Below are 24,333 nucleotides of genomic sequence, written 5' to 3'. Positions count from 1 at the left end.
TCTAAAATTGCATGTTTGCTCAAAATATTTTCTAGAAATGATGTATATTCATACATTCACTGTTTTCTTGACAATTCAGTATGCCTCTCTTTGTTTTATAGGACATTGAGCAAATTTCCTAAAGAAAAAAATTGACATCGATGGATTTCCAAATACTTGAGATTGATCGGATCAATCGTTACTGTTTGTAAGGCGACGCCCTGGTTTACAAATACATATAGGTCTATCACCCTCACATTTTATTTTCTCATTTCATGACAAAAATTGTGACAATGTGCATGAAATCCAAGAATGATTCTAAGATAAGAATATTTTTGACATACAGGTTATCCCCCTTTAATTTTTTCTGCTCATGTTCTGGCAAAAAATTGTGACAATGTGCATGAAATCCAAGAATGATTCTAAGATAAGTATACTTTAAATAAGATTCAGGAAATTGCAAACTGTCAGAAGTGTTACATAGGTTTGGGCTTCAAACTGACCTGCAGAATGTTGTGGTAGGGAAATAAGACAGCCTAGACTGAAAAAATAGACAATTCCAATATGTTTATTGCAAAATAATTTGAGTACAAACATACACAATACAGACAGTTAATGTCTTAAACTTACATCGTATATATGGAGTCCACTCTCAAATATAAATGTACATGAAAATAATGCTTTGAAAATCATTATTAATTAAAAACATATATACAAATATGAACATGTTTATGAATATGCTAGATATATACTATATCAATTTACATAACACGATAGGATTATTTCATATCATTTCATTTATTGGATTTTGAAACATCTTTTCAAAAACAAAATCCTGACATGTAAATACATATCTAAAATTTGACATCAAGATAATGATGAAATGATTTTGCTTATAAATCATCAAATGTATCATACATAAATAAACAATTTAAGTGGTATGTTCTGTTACACAATAAGTAAGATGGCTGCAAGGGTAGTTACAGAAGCAAAGCTCGAAAGCGTGGCAGCCCTTATGATTTAAATGTTACTAAACCGCATGATAATTAAATTGAGGAAAGCATGTTATAAATGTAGTTATTATATTAAAACGGTACAAACTGTTTATTTACAGAAAATCGAGTCAACCACCAAACTATGTTTTGTTCTCAATTATTTCATTAACAAATCTACGGGGGCTGTACATTAAAAATTGGCATACCCATAACGGTTGGGTTTTGAATATTTTCAGCCCTGATTCAGAATCGTTTCGACGAATCAAATTACAAAACAATGCATGATTGTACATTCTCGTAATATGAACTTCAACACTTTCTATATTATTAAGTTCACTTGAAAAAGGGCTGTGATAACTTTGATGGATCCATAATGGGGAATCCAACCCGAAGTAAAAGTTGCTTTTAGATAAATAAGAAAAATCAGATAAGTAGATAGATAAAAGTTGAACGATATCGGACAGACAATAAGACAGGTACAATTTTTAAAAGTTGTAAAAATTGGTAATAAGTATTATGGCATGTATGGGGACTTCAAATCGGTGTCATTGGTGATGTCATAATGATGTGAGGTAAGGACTGCTCTTCCATTTACTCCAATACATACGTTGGTTAAAATGTTAGTTTTTCTATAGTTTTACTTCAAATTTTCTTTTTCTTTTACGGAGACATAAAACAGTATGCTGCTAGTGTTACATTGTGATCACTGCGCCCAAGGGTAGGAGAAAACCACAAATCCCTGACAATTAAGTACATGACCTATGGGGAAAGTTGTCCCTACCGCTAGCATGACTAGTCATAATTCACTTACCCAGTTGCCAATTCGCAATTTACATAGTCTTAGGATTCTCAATTTTAAAACAGCCCCAACTTTCTTAATGCTTGTTCGATTTCTTTCAAGCTTTCACAATTCTGTTTTTATAATTTTTCTCCTCTTTCACACACAATATTTATGGCCAAGGTCGGATTCCCCTTTAAATAATAAAACATTGATTAGGAATTAGATTATACGAATGAGAGGACTTTAACAACCAAATTGGGGTTTTCTTCGTAGAGAAAAACCCCTACACTCTGCATGACAATGAATAAAAGTAATTTCATTTCATTCAATACTTCTTACCTGGTGTACTAAGGAGGGGTTGAAGACATGGGGAAAAGTAATGATGAGCATAATTATATTAGGACGTACATATATTAAACACAATCAATAACATAAAGCCCACCATTTTATACAGTGTAAAAGATTACTATAACAATGTAAGCAATTATGTGCAAGACTGAATTGTAGAAATCTTTATCACCTCGCATAATTTGAGCTAATGCGTAGTTTACATTTTTTTTGCTACGATCATATCACACTAAGAAATAGGGGTTCAAATTTGAACCCTAAGGGTTGGTACAATAACAGCACCCGAAAGGTTGCTGATTAGTGCAATTTTGCTCATTTGTGCACTTTAAGGGTGCAATTAGCTATATTAAGCACCATATAGGGTGCAGAAACAAACCATGCAATAAGGGTTCAAAATTGAACCTTTTTAAATGTCAAGTATTATGCACCTCAAAACGTTCAAATTTGCATCTTTTAGGGAGCCAACGAGCATTTCCTGGTGTAAAAACAAATAAGAATGTGTAGTTTTGCACCTTTTTCCATTAAGGGTGCAAGATTACACCCCAAAGGTTGGTACAAATGTTCATTTAGGGTTCAAAATTTGTTTAATGTGGCATCGTGCAATGGATAAATCTACAAATTTCAAGGGGTACCTCAGGTGGGTACGGACTAAGAGTTTTAGGTTTACATAATTTACGGTTTTCGTACGATTGCATGCGTTGGGATCGTTGAGGGACACATACTAAGCAATACAGTAAGAGATTGTAAGAGACTCATGTCGTAGTAATAGTACGATGCTCCTGCACTGAACAAACGATTAACCTGCGCGAATCGTAAGATGTCCGTACATAATACGATGCCCCTGCGTTGATCATACGATGCCCTTAAAATGTGTAAATGCTACGATATTACGAATCCTTTTTTTATACAAAAATCGTCTCTAACTCGGCTAAAAAAAAATCGTAGACTGTCGTGAATCTGTACGGAAATCGTAAGCAATCATATGGAAGTCAAACGAGGATGCAATGCAATCGTACGTCCTTTGGGCGTCCTAATGTAATCGTATACCAAATGTAAAATGGCTAGTTTCTGCGACTTAGAGATAAACTGTATATATACACGTAGTTGTGAATGTGTATCATCACCATTAGGGCTAAAATGAGATTGTATATGTTGTGATTGGTTCGTTCGTTTTGGTCAGGCGACCTCATTGTCTCAATGTGACGGAAGCAGTACCTGGTCGGGATCATCCGGGTCACTGCCCAATGTCTTGCTCCTTCGATCGATTTTGACATCCGACATGTAATTCGATGGTCTGATTTCAAAACTGGAAGGAAATAAGTTAAGAGTTATGACAAAGAATAGCTAGAAATTTCAGGCCCTTATTAAGACAGTAGGGAGTTTTTTTGAAACCGCTACGCAGACGCTTTCAATAACGCAGATAATCTTTTTCCAGGCCCTTCAATGACTTAACAAGTTTGACGAAAATCGGCGAATCAAAAAAGCAGTGTCGTCCTGGAATCTGGACAAACGACATTTTGGAATGTTTTCGTCCGGTTCGAGTCTTCGGACGATCTGCTATCCCGGTCCACCAACTTTGTGATTTGACTTGCAATTTGTGCGTTGTGGAAAGCGTCTGCGTCGTGTTTGCGATAATTCGCTACAGTGTCAACTGATACCCCGTTCCTCAATGAGACCAAATGAAATGGAAAGACAAACAGAAAGATAAAGGGGGAGGGGGTATAGGGAAAGAGTGTACTATAATGGAAATGTGGAAATATTGGTAACTAATATCCCTAATTAATTTGGGAATATAAGGGGAGAAAGTGAGAGAGAGAGAGAGAGAAAAAGAGAAAGAGATGGTTTCACACACACTGGCAACTCTCCCCAACATTTTTAGATGATCAGGGGCGGGGCTAATGTATTTAATGGGAAGGAGGAGGGGGCGAACTAAATGAGACAGGTTAACAGGGGCAACGTGACCCAGATCTCGCGTTTGGCACCCTTCTTTTGTTTCTCCATTTTTTTTACTATTTGAAAAGAGAGGGCGGTCGCATCATGCCCCCTGTAGCAATAAACTACATATCCTTAATAGCAAGTATCAAGAGTATGGATTAGGTGTGAGGTGTGCGATGTGTGTGATGTGTAGGGGTGAATATGATCGGGACCGGGAAGGTAAGTGAGTGATGGTTGTGATAGGGATGTCTATGTGTGAGGGATGATTACGATAATTTATGTATATGTGAGGAGGATCGATGATTGTGACAGTGTGTGTGCGTGTGTGTGGGATGATTATGATGGGGAAAGGGCTAGGAAATGTGCGTATGTGTAAGGGTGAGCGATGGTTGTGATAAGTTCTAGGGGGGTAAGTGTGCGTATGTATTGTGATGGGAAAGGGGCCGGAGTAGCGGAAGATCTGGTTCCACCAGCGGATACGGTATCCGCCGGCAGATACCGTTCTTTACTAAGAACCATATCTGCCGGGTTGACGCGGTTTGATATCCTTAATTCCTGATTATTTGTTTTCCTATGAAAATAGATAAATAGAAATGATAGGTCCTATATAATTTTGAAGGAAATGGGTACTGTGTGCATGCAGATCGAGAAACGATAGCAAGAATGGTATCTGCTGAAGAGAAATTGGTTATGAATCCGCCGGAGTTGGAACACGATCCGCCGGCAGATAGTGTTCCTATATAGAACCGTATCTGCCTAGCACCCAATCTACCGCTACACCAGCTTCGGGGTACACCTCATGTATGTGTGTGAGTGAGGGATGATTGCGATAGGGATAGGACTAGGAGATGTGCGTATGTGTAAGGGTGACCGATGATTGTGATAGGGACAGGGCTATAGGAGAGTGTGTGTGCGTATGTCTAATTATATGTGTGAGGGTCTGAGGGATGATTGTGATAGGGAAGGGGGGGGGGCTTGAAAGGTGTGAGGTTGTGTGTGGGTGGGTGTACTTGTGTGAAGGACGACTGTCCCCCAAAAAGGTGTGTGAAAGAAGGATCATTGTGGGGCTTCGAGGGGGTGCGTGCGTGTGTGTGTGTGTGGGGGGGGGGGCTGATCGTGATAGGGAAGGTGTTTGGAGGGTGTGTGGGGATAATCATCACAGGGAAGGAGAATGGAGAGGGGCTTTTCGGGGGGGGGGGAGGGGGTTAATTGTGATACGGAAGGAGGATTTCTGCATACCTGCTAAGACGAGGTCCTGGAGCACGATTTTTGTCCTTTAGAGAACCCGGATGAACGTCTACTGACGTACCACTCCTCATGAGCCTCCTCTCTACTGGTTTTGCATCACTCGTCCTCTCTACACCATCCCTGCCGACAAAAATGACAAAGAAGTCGGTTAAAAAAGTTTTCAGAAAATTAACAAATATGTTGTAGAAATGTTTCTATTGCTAGCAAAGTCTAAATTACACACAATTAAGTTATTGCCAATTTTGAAGAATGGTGTTGATTTTGAAAAACTTACTTCGTCGGGGTGTAGTCAAAGTCTGACCACAGTGTCTCAACTTTCTCTCCTCCGACATCACAGGGGAGTGAGTCTAAAACGCCATCGGTGCATTCATTGAACTTGTCGACACTGGACGCGAAGCCCGAATCTCTTTCCTCATGTCGACTGGCCGCTTGCCTGTCGCTTGACGTTGCATTGCTCGACACCCGTCCCCGCAAGGCCTCTGGGATCTCCGACACAGGCAGTGATCGATTGCGCTTCATTGGGCCGACTGGGTATTCATAATCCGCCAAATCACTGTCGTAATCCACACTGTACTGTCTGTCGTTGATGGAAATTGAACGTTTACTCTCGAGAGGCGCGGGAGATGAGCCTTCTGTAGCGGTTGTCATGGTAGTCAGTTTGGCGGTATCGCTTGACGATGTCGCCGTGTTTCCATCCTCAATGGAACTGACTTCAGTAACACCTGAACTTCTCTTCGAGTCATTCGATCCGTCCTGGGTTACAGGTTGAATAATTGAAAAGTATATTGCTTAATATGTTTAGTATTACACAAGTCAATGCCCTGTCATGCAAATGCCGACACCACAAAGTGGTAAGACGAAATTTCAACGTTAATGATGATTTGGCCAAAATTATATACCTTTAATTTCGAGATGCAACAATTGTAACTCTTAGTACCAAACGGGGCCCATTTAAGTCACCTGGGTCAGTCAGTAGTTATACAAGGAATCCTGTGAGGTTCTTCAAACAAACTTTGTTGTTCTTGATGGTGAGAAGAACCTGACAACCAACGAGGTTTACAAATTGGTAGGGTTCTTCAAAGCTTCAAGAACCCCAACCTTCAAGGTTGTATAAATAACTGCAAAATGGTTCGTTATAGGTAAAACGGTTCTAAAGAATGTTCTGAACCCGGGACAAAGCAAGGTTCTAATCACCGTTTTTTTCTCCAAGAGTGTATGATGTTTCCATGAATGATCGGGAGATACGGATCAATTAACGCGATCTCCCAATATTGGTAAAAGCCCAAATTGATTTTGATCGCTTCGAATGTTCATCTCTTTATCTAATTAAAGGCGATGGGGTTGAAGTTAAAAAATAATCCTATTATTACGTCATAATAAAATTACGTACCATGCTTCCAGAAGATATCAACGATGGCGAACGCTCTTGGAGGAGCAACTGAAAAAAAAAGATTAATAATCATGAATACTGAATAGTGTCATTTTGTTAAAAAATACTCAAAGATGCTTTACATGCTGTCTGCTAAGCCTTTTATAAATTAATTGATTTTTATCAACTCCATTACAATATTGTATTTCAAACGTTTACCTTAATCAATCATGAACACCTACATTATGAAAGCATGGCACTAAAACCGTTTGTTCTGTCTATCTTTTACAATCAAGTGAAGTTCAAAACGGATGAAAAGCAACCATTATTACTATTCTGGTTGTCGATAAAGTTGCCAAAGTTACTTAAGTTTAATTTCTTTCATACAAGTTTTGCTTTTCTTGGAAAGCCCCTCGGTTCTATTGCATTTACATATTATGTAGCCAAAATCAATGTAATTCAACTCAGTCCCTGTAAATCTTTTCTAACAGTATTAAAATGTAATAAATTAAACTGTTTTAATTTCGACTATGTATTGTTACTTTGGTTTTATTTTGCTGAACAGAAATGAATAAAATGTAAATGTGAATCTTAATCTCTTTACCTCATCAACCTTTCATGGAAAATAGAAATCATGAGAGAGTCGTAGGATGTCCGTTTTCTTACCCTCTTTTCTCTTTTAAGGCGCTGAACTTTACTTTTGAGATCAAAAAGTTTGCGTGTCTGATTGAGGTACGATTGCCTCTCGTTGTTCAGTTTCTTGACAAGATCATCACGCTCCAGCATGGACAAAGCTGTTTCTTCGAATGCCCTGTTTCGCTCCGAAATTGCCTGTGGGTTCAATGTCAAAGATACCATAGTTAACTGGGAGCATCGAAGTGTATAATCTTCGATGCTGTTCCTATACAATTGGGGAACACTCTGGATAGTTCTGTAATGGAGATAACGATATGTGACACCACATTCCATGAGTTATTGACGTTGTAAGTCCCAAATAGTTTGATTTAATAATCGTGTGCCGATCATATCGAATGATTCGTGTTTAAAACATAATCATAACTGCACTGAGACATAGGCTATGTACAGTATCTGGTAATTGACATTAGTCCGAACTAACCACTAGGTATACATCTTTAGTTCGGAATAGTGGGAATTGCCAGATAGCATAATCCATGTCACAATGAAGTTCATAACCCCATATCATTCAACCAACGGACAGTTTAATTTACACATTCAGAAGTAAATTAATGTCTTACCTCTAGATCAAGATCTAAAGACGACGCGATATTGAAGAATGAAAGAACTACCACATTCCTAGTAAAAGTTGCAACAAAAATCATTTCAAGGGAAGTGATCATTATTTGATAGATTTGAGCGGGAACCCTAGGGATGAGGTGGCTGTTCCATAAAGTTTTTCGTAAAGTCACGTATAGCTTTACGAACGATTTGCGCATGTCGCTAGGTGCTAAGTCAGCTAGCTACATAGCGATATATCACTTATGGGGCGTTGCAAGAAACTTGAAATCAATTGCAAGTCTATTTTCGGTCCCTAAATCAATCATAAGTCTTGAAATTAATTACAAGTTTGCGATTGATTGCTAATATGATTATTGGAACACCCCCTTTATAGATCAAGATAGAAATGGTCTCTGGTCGTTCGCAACTTAATACTAACAACTTTATGAGACACCCATCTAGTAATCTGACCAAATAGTTACCGGTCTGAGCGACTTGCGTCATCTTGATTGAGTTAATAGTTTATATATACTAGTGACAGCTCGGAGCTGACTTGCGTCAGCTTGATTGACTGAATAGTTTATACGTACTTGTGACCGCTCTGAGCTGACTTGCGTCAATTCTTCTTGCGCCATTTGAAGTCGATCCATGACCATATCACGCTCCTCAGTCAGGAGGGATGTTATGGTGTCCAACTCTTCATTCTCTGCCTGGAACTGGGAATATATACAATCGAGGTATCCTACAATTTACTTTACGTTTTGTTTAGTAAGATATTTGTTATGGCCTTGTCAACCCAAATCTATTCCTGGTTGACGTGTCCCAAATCATGCAAACCGCATCAAATCACTATAAGAGCGACCGCATGTGTGACAAATGCTCTGGCAATCGGTTTAGTTTACCAGATAGAGAAAACGATTGGTGTGATCAAATACTTTGAAATATAGAAAAAAACGAACTACACTTTTTTTTTATTATAATGAATCATTTTACACGACTGGGCCACGGTTGGTATTCGGTGTGCATGTATCTTTACTTCTTGTTCATTTAGTTGGTAAGTTCTTTGAACAGCCGACTAAAGAAATGGTCACATGTTTGAGGTCGGGGAAACTGAACCTTGTCCCAGCTTCATGACATGAGTAGTACATCACTGTGTAATTGTCTGCACTTAATTGTGACCACGCAGTCTTGCAGTGACCACTCATAAATTTAAAATACCGTTTGTCTTACAAAAATGTTACAAAATATTCCTTCTGTTGTCATAACAACCAACAGATGAAATTCCTCCTCTTGTAATTTCTGACACTAGGTGAAGTATTCAGTGATTACATTTTGTATCTGATTAAGCGATGAAATTCATAAGAGTAAGAAAATAAGTTGCACCTTTTTTCAGGTTTTTTTTCCCAACGCCCCCTAAAAACCATGGTGAACAGACGACCCACTGACATAATTCGCCATGCACCGCTTTAACCCTGTGCCTGTTGGCTAATTATGATAGGTTCGATGCTACCCAACTTAGAGTTTATGATCCAGGTTCGTGACTTATAGTTCAGATGATGGACTGGAAATTTAGACAATCTGCACCACACTCTTAGTAAAGAAGGTGTCCAATTGGAACCCTTCTATCCCGTATTAGGAACTCTCGAGAAAAACGGTTCCCAAAAAGGTGATCCACGTGCTTAAGAATCCTATATGGTTTGATAAAGATCTTAAAACGGTTCCAAACTGGCTGTTTATCGGAATTTAGAACTTGTAGTATTTTCCAAATTTCATCCTTTTTCATTTATCAACTTTGCCTTCTATTACTCATCATCTTCGAGAGGACATTACCCTTGGATACCAGTTACTTCCACTCCTTAGCAATAAACATGCCAACAAGTGGTCAATAATGACCCTCACACAGCACACTCACCTGTGACTCACTATAAATTCTCCGAATTGGTACCTCTCTCTCCCCTCTCTCTTTGTTTACATCCTACATCACATTTGGGATGAAAACTACTACTTTCTTTTCTGAACACACTTCTCAAAGTTTTCTACTTTAGTAAACACGTGTTTTGAGAACGTCGTCAAATACTTGATACATTTTGTGGATTCCATCATCTCACTTGGAGCAAATTCATCCATTGCATCTTCCACAGCATATCATTTCTAATTTGCGTACTACCCTTTTTTCTCCGTCATTTTCACTAAGAAAAAATCCAAATACCGCTTGAGCTAGCCAAGTTATTTTTTGTGATATAATCTTGTGTGATTCTGTGTCATTGGGATTGTGCAATAATTAGAACACTTTGTTATATTAGAGGATTGTCTGTCGGATCTCTACACGCATAAAGTCGGTAAGTGGAGATTGGCTTATTACCATTTCATCTTATAAACCAACCCCCGCTTCACTGGTGACCCCGACGTGATTAAAACCCGACCAACGTGATGAGAACAGTCATCCTTCGTCATATAATGTTCTAATTATTATCTCCCTTCTTCTCATTTCATTGTCGACTCACTTACATTCTTCAATATGTCGACTTGCAATCAAAAGCACCCTTTCTCGCAACCAACTACTAGTACTGGTACTTCTATTCAAGATTTAAGAGCAGAACTATCAAAACTCACAATTGCTATCGACGCTTATCGTCAACGTCAAGCTCGTCACAATAATTATTCTCCCTCACATCAACATGCCGGAGATTATTGTTATTATCATTGGCGCTTTGGTACAAAATCTCACAAATGTGTACCACCTTGCAAATTCAAAAAGGCTTCAAACAAACAGGACACCAACAAACCAAAGCTAGCAACAACTAACCAATCTTCCTCAAAATCAAAAAGTCGCCTTTTCTACATCACTGATAGGAAAACTGGAATTCGTTTTTTGGTCGACACAGGAGCTGAAGTTAGCGTTCTTCCTCCATCAAAAGCCGAAAAACATCATCCTTCATCAAAATTATATCTACAAGCAGTTAATCGCTCAAGCATTACGACTTATGGAGAGCGAAGCCTGACTCTCGACGTCGGCCTGCGTCGAGCTTGCAGATGGATTTTCATCATTGCTGATATTCCCATTCCTATCATCGGGGCAGACTTCCTTCATCACTTTGGTTTTCTTGTTGATGTGCGCAATCTCAAGCTCATCGACTCTTCTACAAATCTATCTATTACTGGCATCCTTTCTTCATCCCCTTCTATCAGTCCTATGTTTCTAAAGCCAGAAAATCAAGCTGCCTACAAATCTATCCTCGAAAAATTTCCTGATATCACACGCCCTGTGTATAAGGAGGCTGAGATCAAGCACTCCGTCACCCATCACATTGTGACGAAAGGCCCTCCTGTTTCATCCCGTCCTCGTCGCCTAGCAACCGACAGGTACAGTATCGCGAAGGCGGAATTCGATCACATGCTGGAACTAGGCATCATTCAACCGTCTAGCAGCAATTGGGCATCTCCACTTCATATGGTGCCCAAGAAAACACCCGGAGACTGGAGACCGTGTGGAGACTATCGTGCACTAAATAGGAATACAGTGCCCGACAAATATCCCATTCCCCATCTTCAAGACTTTACATCTGCCCTAGCAGGCAAGCGAATTTTTTCAAAACTCGATCTCGTACGAGCATATCATCAGATTCCTGTCGATCAAGCAGATGTACACAAAACTGCCATCACCACACCCTTTGGGTTATTTGAGTTTGTACGCATGCCTTTTGGGCTACGCAATGCCGCACAAACTTTTCAACGATTCATTGATGAAGTAACCCGTGGTCTTCCATTTGTGTACGCCTACATCGACGATCTGCTCATCGCTAGCGAAAATGAAGAGGAGCACAAGCAACATCTCCAGCTACTTTTCGCTCGACTCTCGAAATATGGCGTCGTCATCAACCCAGCCAAGTGTGAATTCGGCGCATCTTCTCTCACCTTTCTCGGACACATTGTTGATGAGAACGGCATCCGCCCTCTTCCCGAGAAAGTCAAAGTCATCAACAATTTCCCTGTTCCTGATTCTCTTCGCAAACTCAGAGAATTTCTAGGACTAGTCAATTTCTACCGTCGCTTCATTCCTGATTGTGCAACTCTCACTCAACCACTCACCGATCTATTGGCATGCAAGCAGAAAAACAAAGCAATCCATCTCGATGATACAGCCCTAAATGCATTCAACTCAGTGAAAACAGCTCTCGCTCAAGCTACTCTCCTTTCACACCCAAAACCTAATGCCCCACTCTGCATTATGGTGGATGCATCAGATGTTGCTGTTGGAGGTGTGTTGCAGCAACACATTGACGATGACTGGCAACCCATCGCCTTCTTTTCAAAACGCCTGCAGCCAGCTGAGACAAGATATAGCACATTCGGACGTGAACTCCTCTCTGTGTATCTCACTATTCGTCACTTCAGACATGCACTTGAAGGACGACAATTCTTCATCTATACTGATCACAAACCTCTCACTCATGCCTTTAATGCTAGACCTGACAGGTATTCACCACGCGAAGTCAGACACCTAGACTACATATCTCAATTCAGCACAGATATAAGGCATATTAGTGGAAAACACAATGTAGTGGCAGACGCTCTATCTCGCATGGAAATCAACTCCCTCACTTCAACTCCTACCATTGATTTCAATGCCATCGCCGCTGCCCAGGAGGTTGACGAGGAACTCAAACAACTCACTTCAACCTCGCTCAAACTCGAACCTCTACCTCTTCCTATTTCTGACTCTATATCCTATGCGATACTTCAACTACCAATCCTCGACCTTACATCCCATCTAAATTCAGACGAGTTGTATTTGATGCTCTTCACAACCTATCTCACCCTGGCATCAATGCTACCCAAAAACTCATCACAGACAGATTTGTTTGGCCTGGAATTAACAAAGATGTTCGAAATTGGACCAAAACTTGCATACAGTGTCAACGTTGTAAAGTACACCGTCACACCAAGACACCGATAGGTACTTTTTCAACACCTGATGCTAGATTCGATCACATTCATATCGATCTCGTGGGACCACTTCCTCCTTCAAATGGCAATGCATATCTTCTCACATGTGTTGACCGTTTCACCCGATGGCCTGAGGCAATGCCTATCCCCGACATATCAGCTGAGACAGTTGCCCGAGCATTCATTTCACACTGGGTATCTCGTTTCGGTGCTCCCTCAACCATCACTACCGACAGAGGTCGACAATTCGAATCTTCCCTCTTTCAAGCTCTAACTCATCTTCTTGGTAGCTCTAGAATTCGAACTACATCTTATCATCCTGCATCAAATGGACTGGTTGAGCGCTTTCATCGGCAACTTAAAGCGTCACTCAAAACTACCTCTTCTCCACGATGGACTGAAACTCTCCCTCTCGTCATGCTTGGAATTCGAACTGCAGTCAAATCTGATTTGGGATGTTGCGCTGCTGAGCTGGTATATGGAACAACTTTAAGATTGCCAGGTCAGTTTGTAGCACCTAAACAGAAAGATTGTGATTTGGACCCTAGCAACTATATCCATCGACTGAGAAAACAAATGGAGAACCTCAAACCTCAGCCCACTCGTATTCAGCATCGCAAACCACAGGTCCACCCTGATCTCACATCATGCACCCATGTCTTTGTGCGTCATGATGCTGTCAAGAAACCCCTTCAACCACCCTATGATGGCCCATATCAAGTCATCAAGCGAGCTGATAAGTTTTTCACCATCCTACTCAAAGGAAAACATGAAACTATCAGTCTCGACCGTCTGAAACCAGCATATTTGGAACCACCCATTTCACCAAACGTTCCAACCACTGTTCAACCTAGCTTATCTACTCCTGAAAACCCTAAACCTTCTCAAGTGACTACTACACCAACCACTAAGCCTCCGCCTCCCTCCATCACTCCTTCTTCATCATCTACCGAGCCTGAAATCAGACAAACTCGTTCAGGTCGAAAAGTGCATTTTCCAAAGCGCTTTGTTCAAGTCCTTCATTTTAATTGAGAAATTATTTTCTTCATTTGGACTATATACTATTTTCTTTGTTATCGACCGTTTCATTTTATTCAACGATCTAGGAGGGGGCTGATGTAGTATTTTCCAAATTTCATCCTTTTTCATTTATCAACTTTGCCTTCTATTACTCATCATCTTCGAGAGGACATTACCCTTGGATACCAGTTACTTCCACTCCTTAGCAATAAACATGCCAACAAGTGGTCAATAATGACCCTCACACAGCACACTCACCTGTGACTCACTATAAATTCTCCGAATTGGTACCTCTCTCTCCCCTCTCTCTTTGTTTACATCCTACATCACATTTGGGATGAAAACTACTACTTTCTTTTCTGAACACACTTCTCAAAGTTTTCTACTTTAGTAAACACGTGTTTTGAGAACGTCGTCAAATACTTGATACATTTTGTGGATTCCATCATCTCACTTGGAGCAAATTCATCCATTGCATCTTCCACAGCATATCATTTCTAATTTGCGTACTACCCTTTTTTCTCCGTCATTTTCACTAAGAAAAAATCCAAATACCGCTTGAGCTAGCCAAGTTATTTTTTGTGATATAATCTTGTGTAATTCTGTGTCATTGGGATTGTGCAATAATTAGAACACTTTGTTATATTAGAGGATTGTCTGTCGGATCTCTACACGCATAAAGTCGGTAAGTGGAGATTGGCTTATTACCATTTCATCTTATAAACCAACCCCCGCTTCAAACTCTTTAGGGAACCTTTAAAAGTTCTGAAAACAGGATAAGCATAGAACCGTCTAAGAACCCCTTTTCGTTTGGACGGAGCCATTAGGTAGACAGTCGCCTTGTGGAACAAATTTTCTGGTGGATTATGGATAGATTGCGGGTACTTCGCAAATGATTGAAAGTGCACCATGGGTATTCCGTACCTTAGTTTTGGCCTCCTGGACCTCGTAAAGTTGTTTGCGGACCTTGACTAGCTCATTGACGACCTCTTCACACTTCGTCACGGCCTCCTGCTTATCGGCCATTATTATTTCAAGTTTTGTCTGATCATGTAAGTCGTTCTCAATGGGCGGTACGTAAGAATCCTGGATATAAGAGAAGAAAATGCTAGTTTGGTTAATATTAGCAACGGAAAAATAGAATCATAGTAAGAATATTAATATGTTAAAGCATAAGGTGTCGTAACTTCAATGCATTTGCATCGAATTAGTACAGATAAGTCAAATAGATGAAGTGAATAATCTGAACGTGATGAAATCGGATACATCTGTCATAATAATTTGGTATTAAATTTGAGGCATCAATTAAAAAAAAAACAGGTAAAGACCTGCAGCCATAGCACTGATAAAAAATAAGTTCATCTGATGGTTAGGTCATTACTAATGAAACATTGTGGTAATTGTGTGCAGCGCGTGTGTGGTCTGTTGTGTATGAGAGCATCGAGAGGGTGTGTGTGGGTGTGTGTGTGTGTGAGTGCGTATGTAACTATTGGTTCAGGCCCTGTGAGATTTGGGTCGATTAGAAGTATACATATTATATATAAAAATGTATAAATATACATATTATCATGATTTCATCTATCAATCATGACGATTCTATGACGGATAAATGTAAACAAATTCCATGACAAGTGTCTGTTAGACATGTACTTCAATATAAAACCTTTACCTCTATCTTTTTACGACCGAGGCCAAGTTCCTGGAGATGTTCGACAAGCGCCCTTAATGTGTCGCCATCTTTCAGTCTGTCTGTCGATCTCTCCTGCTCCAACCTTGTGGACTTCTTGCGTTGAAGACGCAGCTTGGTGTTGGCCTCCCGACATTTGTTCTCTAGTGCATTATTTTCCAGATTCACCTAACCCCAAATAAATAGATAAAATAGAAATAAATAGAAAGATAAATAAATAAATATATAAACAAATAATTTATAATAATAATAACAGTTATAATACTAGTAATAATAATGATAACAAAAATAATAGTTATAATAATGATAATAATAATAATGATTATAATAATACTAATAATAATCATAAAAATAATAGTATTTTCTCATATAGAATAATGCAACATAATTACCCTGGCTTTAGCAGAGCAGCTATTACGCGCAGTGCGTTTCAATTTGAGGAATAAATTCCTGTGGTGTCAGGTATCAATTGAGAGCAGCACATGATGGTGGATCAATATCTTGCTAAAGAAAATTACGTCATGGCTGGTATTCGAAATCACGACCCTCTCTTTCAAAGTCTGGAGACTTATCCACTGGGCCACAACGCTCCACGTATCCCCAAATAAAGTGGCTCCCTCTTAGTTAACCTTGCACCCTTAGTTTATGACGAGTTTACACTCTTTGCTGAGGGCATTTTTCACATTATATCCAACTAGTTTTAGGTAGCCCCTATCATAAGAAATGTAGACATCACTCTAAAATCTGAAGTGTTAAATCATTTTGAAAGGTTGGAGTAGTGATAACCTTTTCCAAAATAATGTTCAAGTGCATTTTGAATTGTTGGATTCAGCTTAAAGCAATGTTGGATATAACACCTGGAATAGGTTGTCACTCCTCCAACCTTTCAATTGTTGATTAAACATTTTCGTTTTTTTAGATTGTCGGCATGCTTTGGTTGTTATTATCCATTACCAAGATAATCTAAGTTGGAGAAAATGGGAGCCAGTTTGGCTAGAATTCCGAAAGTATGGTTATTTATCAATTAAAAGACAACCAACTTATTTCACTAGAAGATTGACTCAGTTTATATCTCCTACAATTGCCACTACTTCCGATGTCACTACTCCCGTTTTCGTCGCGCTTGAATATCCGAAGCGAGATATATATTCGCCGTTTTTCAGACAGTGGCGGCAGTTGCATTTACATAGCCAAAAAACTTAAACTGTGTTTTTTTTAAACTACAGAGTAACTTTAAAAAACATAAGATCATATATCATGAAAATCAGGATCAAGTAGCACTTTTTGGCCTGAATTTCAGGTCATAAAATGAACTGATGTTCCAAATTTAAAGGTTATTCAAGAGGTTTGTATTGAAACCATCGAGTGGTGACTTTCACTGGCATTGGATGTCACTACTGATTTGAGCACACTAAGGCCATATCCTCTCTATCCTGGGATAGATATTCTCGAAAGCACTGCTGTGATTTTGCTTGTTATGGTATTCTTTACTTGGAAACCAAAATGTGCTGTAATATTTCGATAGTAATTATTGAACTTATGCCATGCACATAATGTGAGAGCGAATGTACTACTGTGATTGAAAATGAAATGAATTGGGCAAAACAGTTCACAAATCGTCTGAAGCAACCCCTACAAACATTATTTTTACCCCATACGCTATACGGTCTCCATCTTGCTATGATCCATTTTCTAATTACTACCACATTGTTTATTAAATAAGAAAATTTTATATGAACATTTAGACATTTAGTGACTTGTAAACGATAAATGATGCCTGAAATCATCTGTTAAATCCGAGGAATATTCGACCCTTGTTTGTTTTGCCAGGACGTCATTCTCCTTTGTACCTGCAAGTTACTTTTTATAAATTAAGCCATTAGTCATGATAAAAGTGCAAGAAATTAAAAAATAAAGAAGACACTGACATCGAATTCTTAGTGGACTGAATGGCTTGCAACACTTTATTTGTAAAATAAAAAGAGAAATAATTGTACAGCTCATCTTTAGGTGGCCCACTTATGCTTCAGCCACTAATATCCAAATTTTATCAAAAGCAAATTAAAAGCCTATCATAAAACACAAGATGAAAGCAAAACAAAATGATCAGCTTTTAAATATCTGTGGATATCATGTCTATGAATTGATCTACTAGTAATCATTGCAGCCAGTGAAAAATCAGATCGCTTGAGAATCGTACGAAAATCGTACGTCGATTGTATATGCATGGTAGGGTGTCGAAGGATTAATGCAATCAGATCGCTTGAAAATCGTACGTCGATTGTATATGCATGGTAGGGTATCGAGGGATGAATGCAATCAGGGGCCCATTTCATAAAGAGTTGCTATCATAGCAAGTTGCTATCATAGCAACTCTGGTAGAATAGCAGCTTTTACTTGCTATGCTAGCAACTTTGCATTTCATTAAAGCACATTCGCTGGAAAGTCAGCTTGACTTTCCAGCTATTTATTTGAATAGTCATGTACGAGGCTGATTAGGGGGAAATCCCCTTTCTCTCCAGTTTTTTGTTTTCAATTCAAGTCATAAGTTTTGGTAGAAAGCACTGGCGGATCCAGGGGGGGGGGGGGCACAGCCAGCCCGTGCCCCCCCCCACCTTTGAGAAGCAAAATTAGAAGAAGAAAAATTGAAAGAGAATATTATTATTTTTTTGCTTATTAATTTTTTCGGGAGCGAAATTATTATTTAGCAGCTGCAAACAGGGTCTGCAGCATAAGACTAGCAGTTGAAGCAGAGTGATGGCTCTATGGCGATAGTTTGCAATTCTAGAAGAGAGTAAGAAGAAAATATCTATTTGTCACAGGATGGCATAGCATTGTTTCTCCATTGTGTAAGTTTTCAGAGAATTGATTTCATTTAGCCCTATGCCAGGGAAAAAATTATTTTAAAAAGGGGGAAAATTTATTATTATTGCCGGTCGAAATTTCACCTTCAACAAATTTTCTACCGTACAAGTTTAATCCCAGTCCCACACTTGACTATTTGTGTCGGTAATGCAAGGTTGTATCAACAACAAGGCAGGCGGCGGCCCACTGCTGGTGCAGTGCTGTATGATCACCCTGAAGCAAGTAAATTTGTAGGCTCTAATTATGCATGAAACATCGAAAATGACCTTAAAAGATTATTTTTGTTCAAAATGGAAATGATTTTTAAGTTATCGGTTTCAACGGTGAATAACCATTCAGTAAATGGATTCAACAATGCCATCCATGGCCACAACTTTTTTTTTTTGAGAAAGTCAGAAACAGAAAAAAAAAGCAATCATTTTTTTATCGCATACATTCGTAATTCCGAAGCTTCATTATTCCGTAGGTTCGTTAGTCCGAAAACGAAGTGGGGTTCGTAATTCCGAAGGTTCGTTAATCCGAAAACGAAATGGTTAACGAACGTTATTTCGTTTTCGGACTAACGAACCTTATTTCGTTTTCGGATTAACGAACCTTCGGAACAACGAACCTTATTTCGTTCTTGGATTAACGAACCTTCGGAACATCAAACCTTATTTCGTTTTCGGATTGTCGAACCTTCGGAATAACGCCACAAATGTTCGGATTAACGAACTCTTTTACGTTTTCAGATTAACGAACATCGAGGTATAGGCAATTTACGTGTTTCGGAATTACGAAGTGTAACCTTTTTTATGGCCTAGGGCTTTTTTAATTTAGGCCTTGCATTAAACACTTCCACATGATAGATCTACCTTCCTCTATTTTTTCCCACAAGAAAAAAAATCCTCTCAATTTTTTTTTTTTTAAGTCTGTCTATAACTTGCCTCCCTTTTTTTCCCTTTGCCTGCCCTGGGAAAGACTGAAAAATTTGCTGTTTCGGAGGAATTTTTAGAATTTTTTTTTTTTTGGGGGGTAGGTAGAACAAAAAAAAAGAAACAGCATTTCGACTAGAAAGCATTACATTAATATTTTCTTTATTAGCATTATCACAGACATTGCTCTAAATATCTGTTCTCTTGTAAGAGCCCTTTGGGCATGCCTGAGCACAACGTACACCATTCTTAACAATGAAAAACCCTTTACAGTGTCAACTTGACGCTCCCCCATGACCAGCGTCAAATATTTAACCCTATTTGACGCTCCAGTAACCATACTTGTCGCTCCAGTAAAAAGTTGACGCTCCTACTGGAGCGTCAACTTTTTATGAAATGCGCTGCAACGTCAAATATTTAATTTGACGCTGCAGGTGAAAATTTGACGCTGTTTTGGGACTTGACGCTGACGCTGTACCTTTATGAAATAGGCCCCAGATCGCTTGAGAATCGTACGTCGATTGTAAATGCCTAGTAGCGTGACTAGCGTCGAGGGACTAATGCAATCAGATCGCTTGAGAATTGTACGAGAATCGAACGTCGATTGTACTTTCATGGTAGGGTGTCGAGGGATTAATGGCAAAACAGTCACCTTTCTGAGCTTGTCATTGGCTGCCATCAACTGCGTCTGTGTTTCGTAAGCTTTGGCTTGAAGATCACAAATCTGAAGTCGCTTCCATTGAATGTCCTCCTCTAACTGGATGAAAGAGAATGGTAAATTACATGATGATTATCATATCAACCAAAACGGTGATAGCATGGAGGGGACAATGGTGGTGACTTTGTGTTGTAATAGGTAGTAATCTTAAACTTTCGCAAGTTGCCCTTTAAGCGAACCCTGCATGCGTATCACAATAATATCCTCCTATCTAAAATTCCGAGTGTCTTGCTAGAATGCATAGGAATCCAATTTTCAAAGACTTTGGCATGACTCGACCAGAGATAGAACCCTAATCTTCGGAGGTGAACAGAGGAAGCAAAACAAACTCACGACGAAATTCGCGACGCCATGAATTTCGTCGTGAATAATTGACGACGAAATTCACGATGTCGTGAATTTCGTCTTGAAATTCGTGAAGAAATTAACGACGGAATTGGCGACATCGTGAATTTCGTCGTCAATATTCGCGATTTGGTATATTTGCGATGTCCCTTCAGGGCCACCATAAGAGCGTCCTTAATTCTCACAACCGGGAGGTCGGAATTTCAAGCCCCGGTCGCGTCAGACCAAAAAGAAATTAAAAGGTGGCAGTTGATGCTACCCTGTTTGGCGTTCAACGATTTATGGGATAGAACAACGTCGATATGGCGCTGCACAGTGGCTGCCAGGCTCACGATCGATTGGGGAAAATTAATTTTCGGAGGATTTCTATTTCAGATTTCTATTTCGGAGAATAAAACATGGATTTTCTTTCACTTCATTTCACTGGAATATCTTACTTTGTGTCTGTCCCGTGTTTCTGACTGCAGGACGTCGAGTTTCTTCTTCATGGTTTCATTCTCATGCTTCAGCTTTAGTTTCTCCCCGCGGACCTTGTCGACGGACTTGGCCAGCTTCTCCAACTCCTTCCTCAGGGAAATATTCTGTTGCTTCTCTTTCTTGTAGGCATTCATCAGATCTAGTGAGATATGATCTTCATGGCCTGGGAAAAAGGAAAGGAGATGAAGAAGTCAGACACATGATCTATAATACACTGTAAGTCCCGATCAATGCTAGTTGCAGTCTAGATTGGACGATGATTTATGAAAGCTCTCTGCTTGCTTACTAGCATTCATGTTTTCTTAGGTTAAGAAATCCCCAGCAAAAAAAAGCGTCGTTAGATTATGTTGGTAATGCGATCACAACATTTTACTCTGCAAAACTGTCTAGACATGAACTAGTGATGTTCCTTATTCGATCATTATTGTAGAAGAGGATTTTCAACTGCTGTTACCTTTCCAAGTCCCAAAGGACTTGGAGATTCAATGGTCATATATAATTGAAGAATACAAAAAGCTGAACCTTGTATTTCCGGTTGTCAAAGAGACTCGATGAAGATGACATGATCGTATTGCAAAAACGGTAACACCACTGATTCCTACACTGATTGAGAAAACCATTTTTGTTGTTGAAATAATAGGGAACAAATCCCTGATTTCAAGTTCAGCGTAATTCTTCCTGGGTCCAAAGGCATGAAATTTATTATTATGATAACATCATTACCCAGGTCGGTTAACATTATAAAATAATGACATTAATCATAATGATATTGATAATAATAATGATAATAATGATATGTAATAATAATAATTATAATAATAATAATAATAATGATGGTAATAATATTGATAATAATAACAATAATGATAAAAGTAATAATTATAACAATAATTATAATAATGACAAAAGTAATAATGATTACAATAATTATAACAACAACAATAATACAGATTAATAACTAATAATAGACTACGTGGATGATAATGACTTTCATAGGAGTCATATCATAATCAACCTTTTTATAGGCCTACAATTGAATGTAGTGTGTGGTCATTGAACAAAAATGATTTTATGCCTTAGACTGAATTAGAGTACCGAAGTGTGAAGTCAGTTGCCATGGTGTCATGGTGGGCTGGTTCTAAACAGAATCGCGGCTGACGATCGTCTGTACACATTTGCATGACTTTGGTTCGTCTGAGAAATAGGTTACAAACGATCCAATTCCGATAGCAGCCATTTTCTCCTATGAGAAACACATGCATGCTTTCATTCGGGGGGCTCATTTGTTAGAAACAGGCCGCCATGACACCATGGCAACTGACGCCATCGCTTCGGTACTATATAAGGAAGGAAACGCCTCACATTCGCACGAGCAGGTTTTGCTGAGTCCGATTGTCCATGCTTTCGGTTCCGGTTCATTGCCGGTGATGCTCTTATATACTTCCGGGTGATCAGCTTCCAGGCATTCTATGAGAAGTTTGTAGGCATCGGGACCTCGTAACCGCACAATGTCCAGAAACTGACCTGATGGAATATTAAAATTGAAAGTACAATCAGGAGGTTAATGTCTTCTCGTGAAGAGTTTGTTGTATGTCCAACATAGGCCTATTAACAGTAAAACCCGATTTTCAACTATGATGATTAAGGTCATCTGCACATCTGTGATGGATAGAGACATCAAATGCATCCAGAGTTCGAAAGAATTTGCTCACCGGATCCAATAAAAGTAGAGGTCAATTTATTAATGTAAAAAACAATTATGATAATTATAAAACAGTAAGACAAAATTAAATCCTTTATCAATGATTAGAAGTCATAACAAAATAAACATACGTGTGCATACCAGAATGGCCTTATAAAGTACTACCATGGCCACACTCAACGGAGGGGCTAGGGTACAGCCCGTCCCCCCCCCCCCCACCCAGAAATTCTCAAAGTTACATTTTTCACTGAGAATTTTTCACAGAATTCACCAAAAGCGTGCACGAAATCCTTCGATTTCATTTTAGAAAATGCATAAGCGACCCGCCCCCCCCCCATAAAAAGCTCCCTCGCATTCGGGTTTGCTCAATTTTTTGTTATTCGTCTTGTTCCCAAGGCCCTGGGAACTATTTTTTACAGGGGGTGTCTGGTTTAAATTCGACAAGCAAAAAAAAAAGAAACAAAAAGTTTCGCTACAAAACGAAGGTGATTTTGGTTACATCTCTGCTATTTAGCATACCGACCAGATTTCGAAGTCCAGTTGACCTATTTGAAAAGGATGGTGTGGTCTATGACGTCAGAAAATGACGTTGCCCCAAGGGTACCAAAGTAGCCCCTGTCAGATTCTAAATACACACATCCTCAACATAACTATCAGCTAAAAATACATTCAATGCTCAATTTGTTTGTAATCCAAACATGAGATAGTCCGCATTATATGTTGCATTGCTTACATTTGTGACCTAAATTGACCTTTCATGACCTTAAATGACCTTTAATTGGTCTGACCGCAATATAAATGCCTTGTGATTCATATTTTTGGATTTGATTTTGCATTGCTATAATTTGATATCAAACATGATATGTTTATTTAGCTCAATAGAAAATTAACAATTAAGAGGAATGTAAAAAAATTTGCGTGGTTTATGACGTCACATAAATAAAATTCCTCAAGATGCCAAGGTCGCACCCATCGGATTCTTATTATGCGCACCCTCAACTTAACTTTCAGCAAAAAATGCATATATTACCTAACTTATTTGTATTTAGAACATGATATTTTTCGCCTTATATGTATTACTTACATTTGTAATGCAATTTGACCTTTAATGACCAGTGATCCATATATTTGCATTTGAATTGTCATTAGCTTTAATTTGATACCAAACATGACATTTTTAAGAGGTATATGTAAATATGTGGGCATAGCCTATGACGTCAATTTTTAAAAATGCCCAAGTGTGCCCAAGTTGCACCTGTCGGATTATTAAAGTAGACACCCTATACTACAACTTTCATAAGAAAATTGCATATATACCCAACTTGACGGTCATGTTGTGGTTCTACTTGAATATTACCTATTATGTCAAATCGCAAAGTGAGTCTACGTGTGAGTGAGGTGTGGGAGGGTGGGTGGGGGAGGATTGTGTACTGAATTGGCTACTAAAACTTGTAATTTCTCTTCCTCTCCTTTCTCTTTATTTCTTCTTTACTTTATCCTTTCCTTCTATACTAAGCGTCTCTTTCCTAATCAGTCTCACGGCTAATTGTTTAAGTGTGTATACTTAATACAATAACTTGGTTGTTACTTTATTTATATAAGATTATTATGCACGCCGTGAATATGATAACATTTTCTTGTTTTAGGTGAGATGGGGGGGGGGGGGGTCTTTTTTATCTGGAAAATCCTGTTTTTTGTGTGTGTCTGTGTGCTCAGTTTATCAGTTCTACTATTATATGTAATTAATGAGAGTAACATGTATCTACA

General features: G+C 38.9%; 1 protein-coding gene across 1 annotated transcript; it reads right to left on the bottom strand.

Moving 5' to 3' along the window:
• Nucleotides 1–218: 218 nt before the first annotated feature.
• Nucleotides 219–23,899, bottom strand: LOC129269156 (caspase recruitment domain-containing protein 11-like). Its single transcript, XM_064106035.1, has 12 exons — nt 23,884–23,899; nt 22,227–22,388; nt 20,825–21,027; nt 19,977–20,081; nt 15,528–15,713; nt 14,783–14,944; nt 8,482–8,607; nt 7,322–7,486; nt 6,677–6,724; nt 5,561–6,039; nt 5,278–5,406; nt 219–3,409 (listed from the first exon to the last, which is right to left on the bottom strand). The coding sequence occupies exons 1-12, from the start codon at nt 23,897–23,899 to the stop codon at nt 3,298–3,300; spliced, it is 1,893 nt and encodes a 630-aa protein (XP_063962105.1). The 3' UTR covers nt 219–3,297.
• Between the last annotated feature and the right edge of the window lie 434 nt (nt 23,900–24,333).

This window comes from Lytechinus pictus, chromosome 10 (genome assembly GCF_037042905.1).
Source record: "Lytechinus pictus isolate F3 Inbred chromosome 10, Lp3.0, whole genome shotgun sequence".
Taxonomy (NCBI): Eukaryota; Metazoa; Echinodermata; class Echinoidea; order Temnopleuroida; family Toxopneustidae; genus Lytechinus; species Lytechinus pictus.
Note: the sequence above shows the minus strand (reverse complement) of the source record. Positions and strands in the feature narration are given on the sequence as shown.

Bases quoted from the DNA above. Each gene is read 5' to 3' on its own strand.
- LOC129269156 (XM_064106035.1), bottom strand. The intron at 20,082-20,824 runs GTAAGATATTCC...TCTTTCATCCAG, and splicing joins AAACACGGGACAGACACAAA to TTAGAGGAGGACATTCAATG. The intron at 7,487-8,481 runs GTACGTATAAAC...TTGAACCCACAG, and splicing joins TCAGCTCAGAGCGGTCACAA to GCAATTTCGGAGCGAAACAG.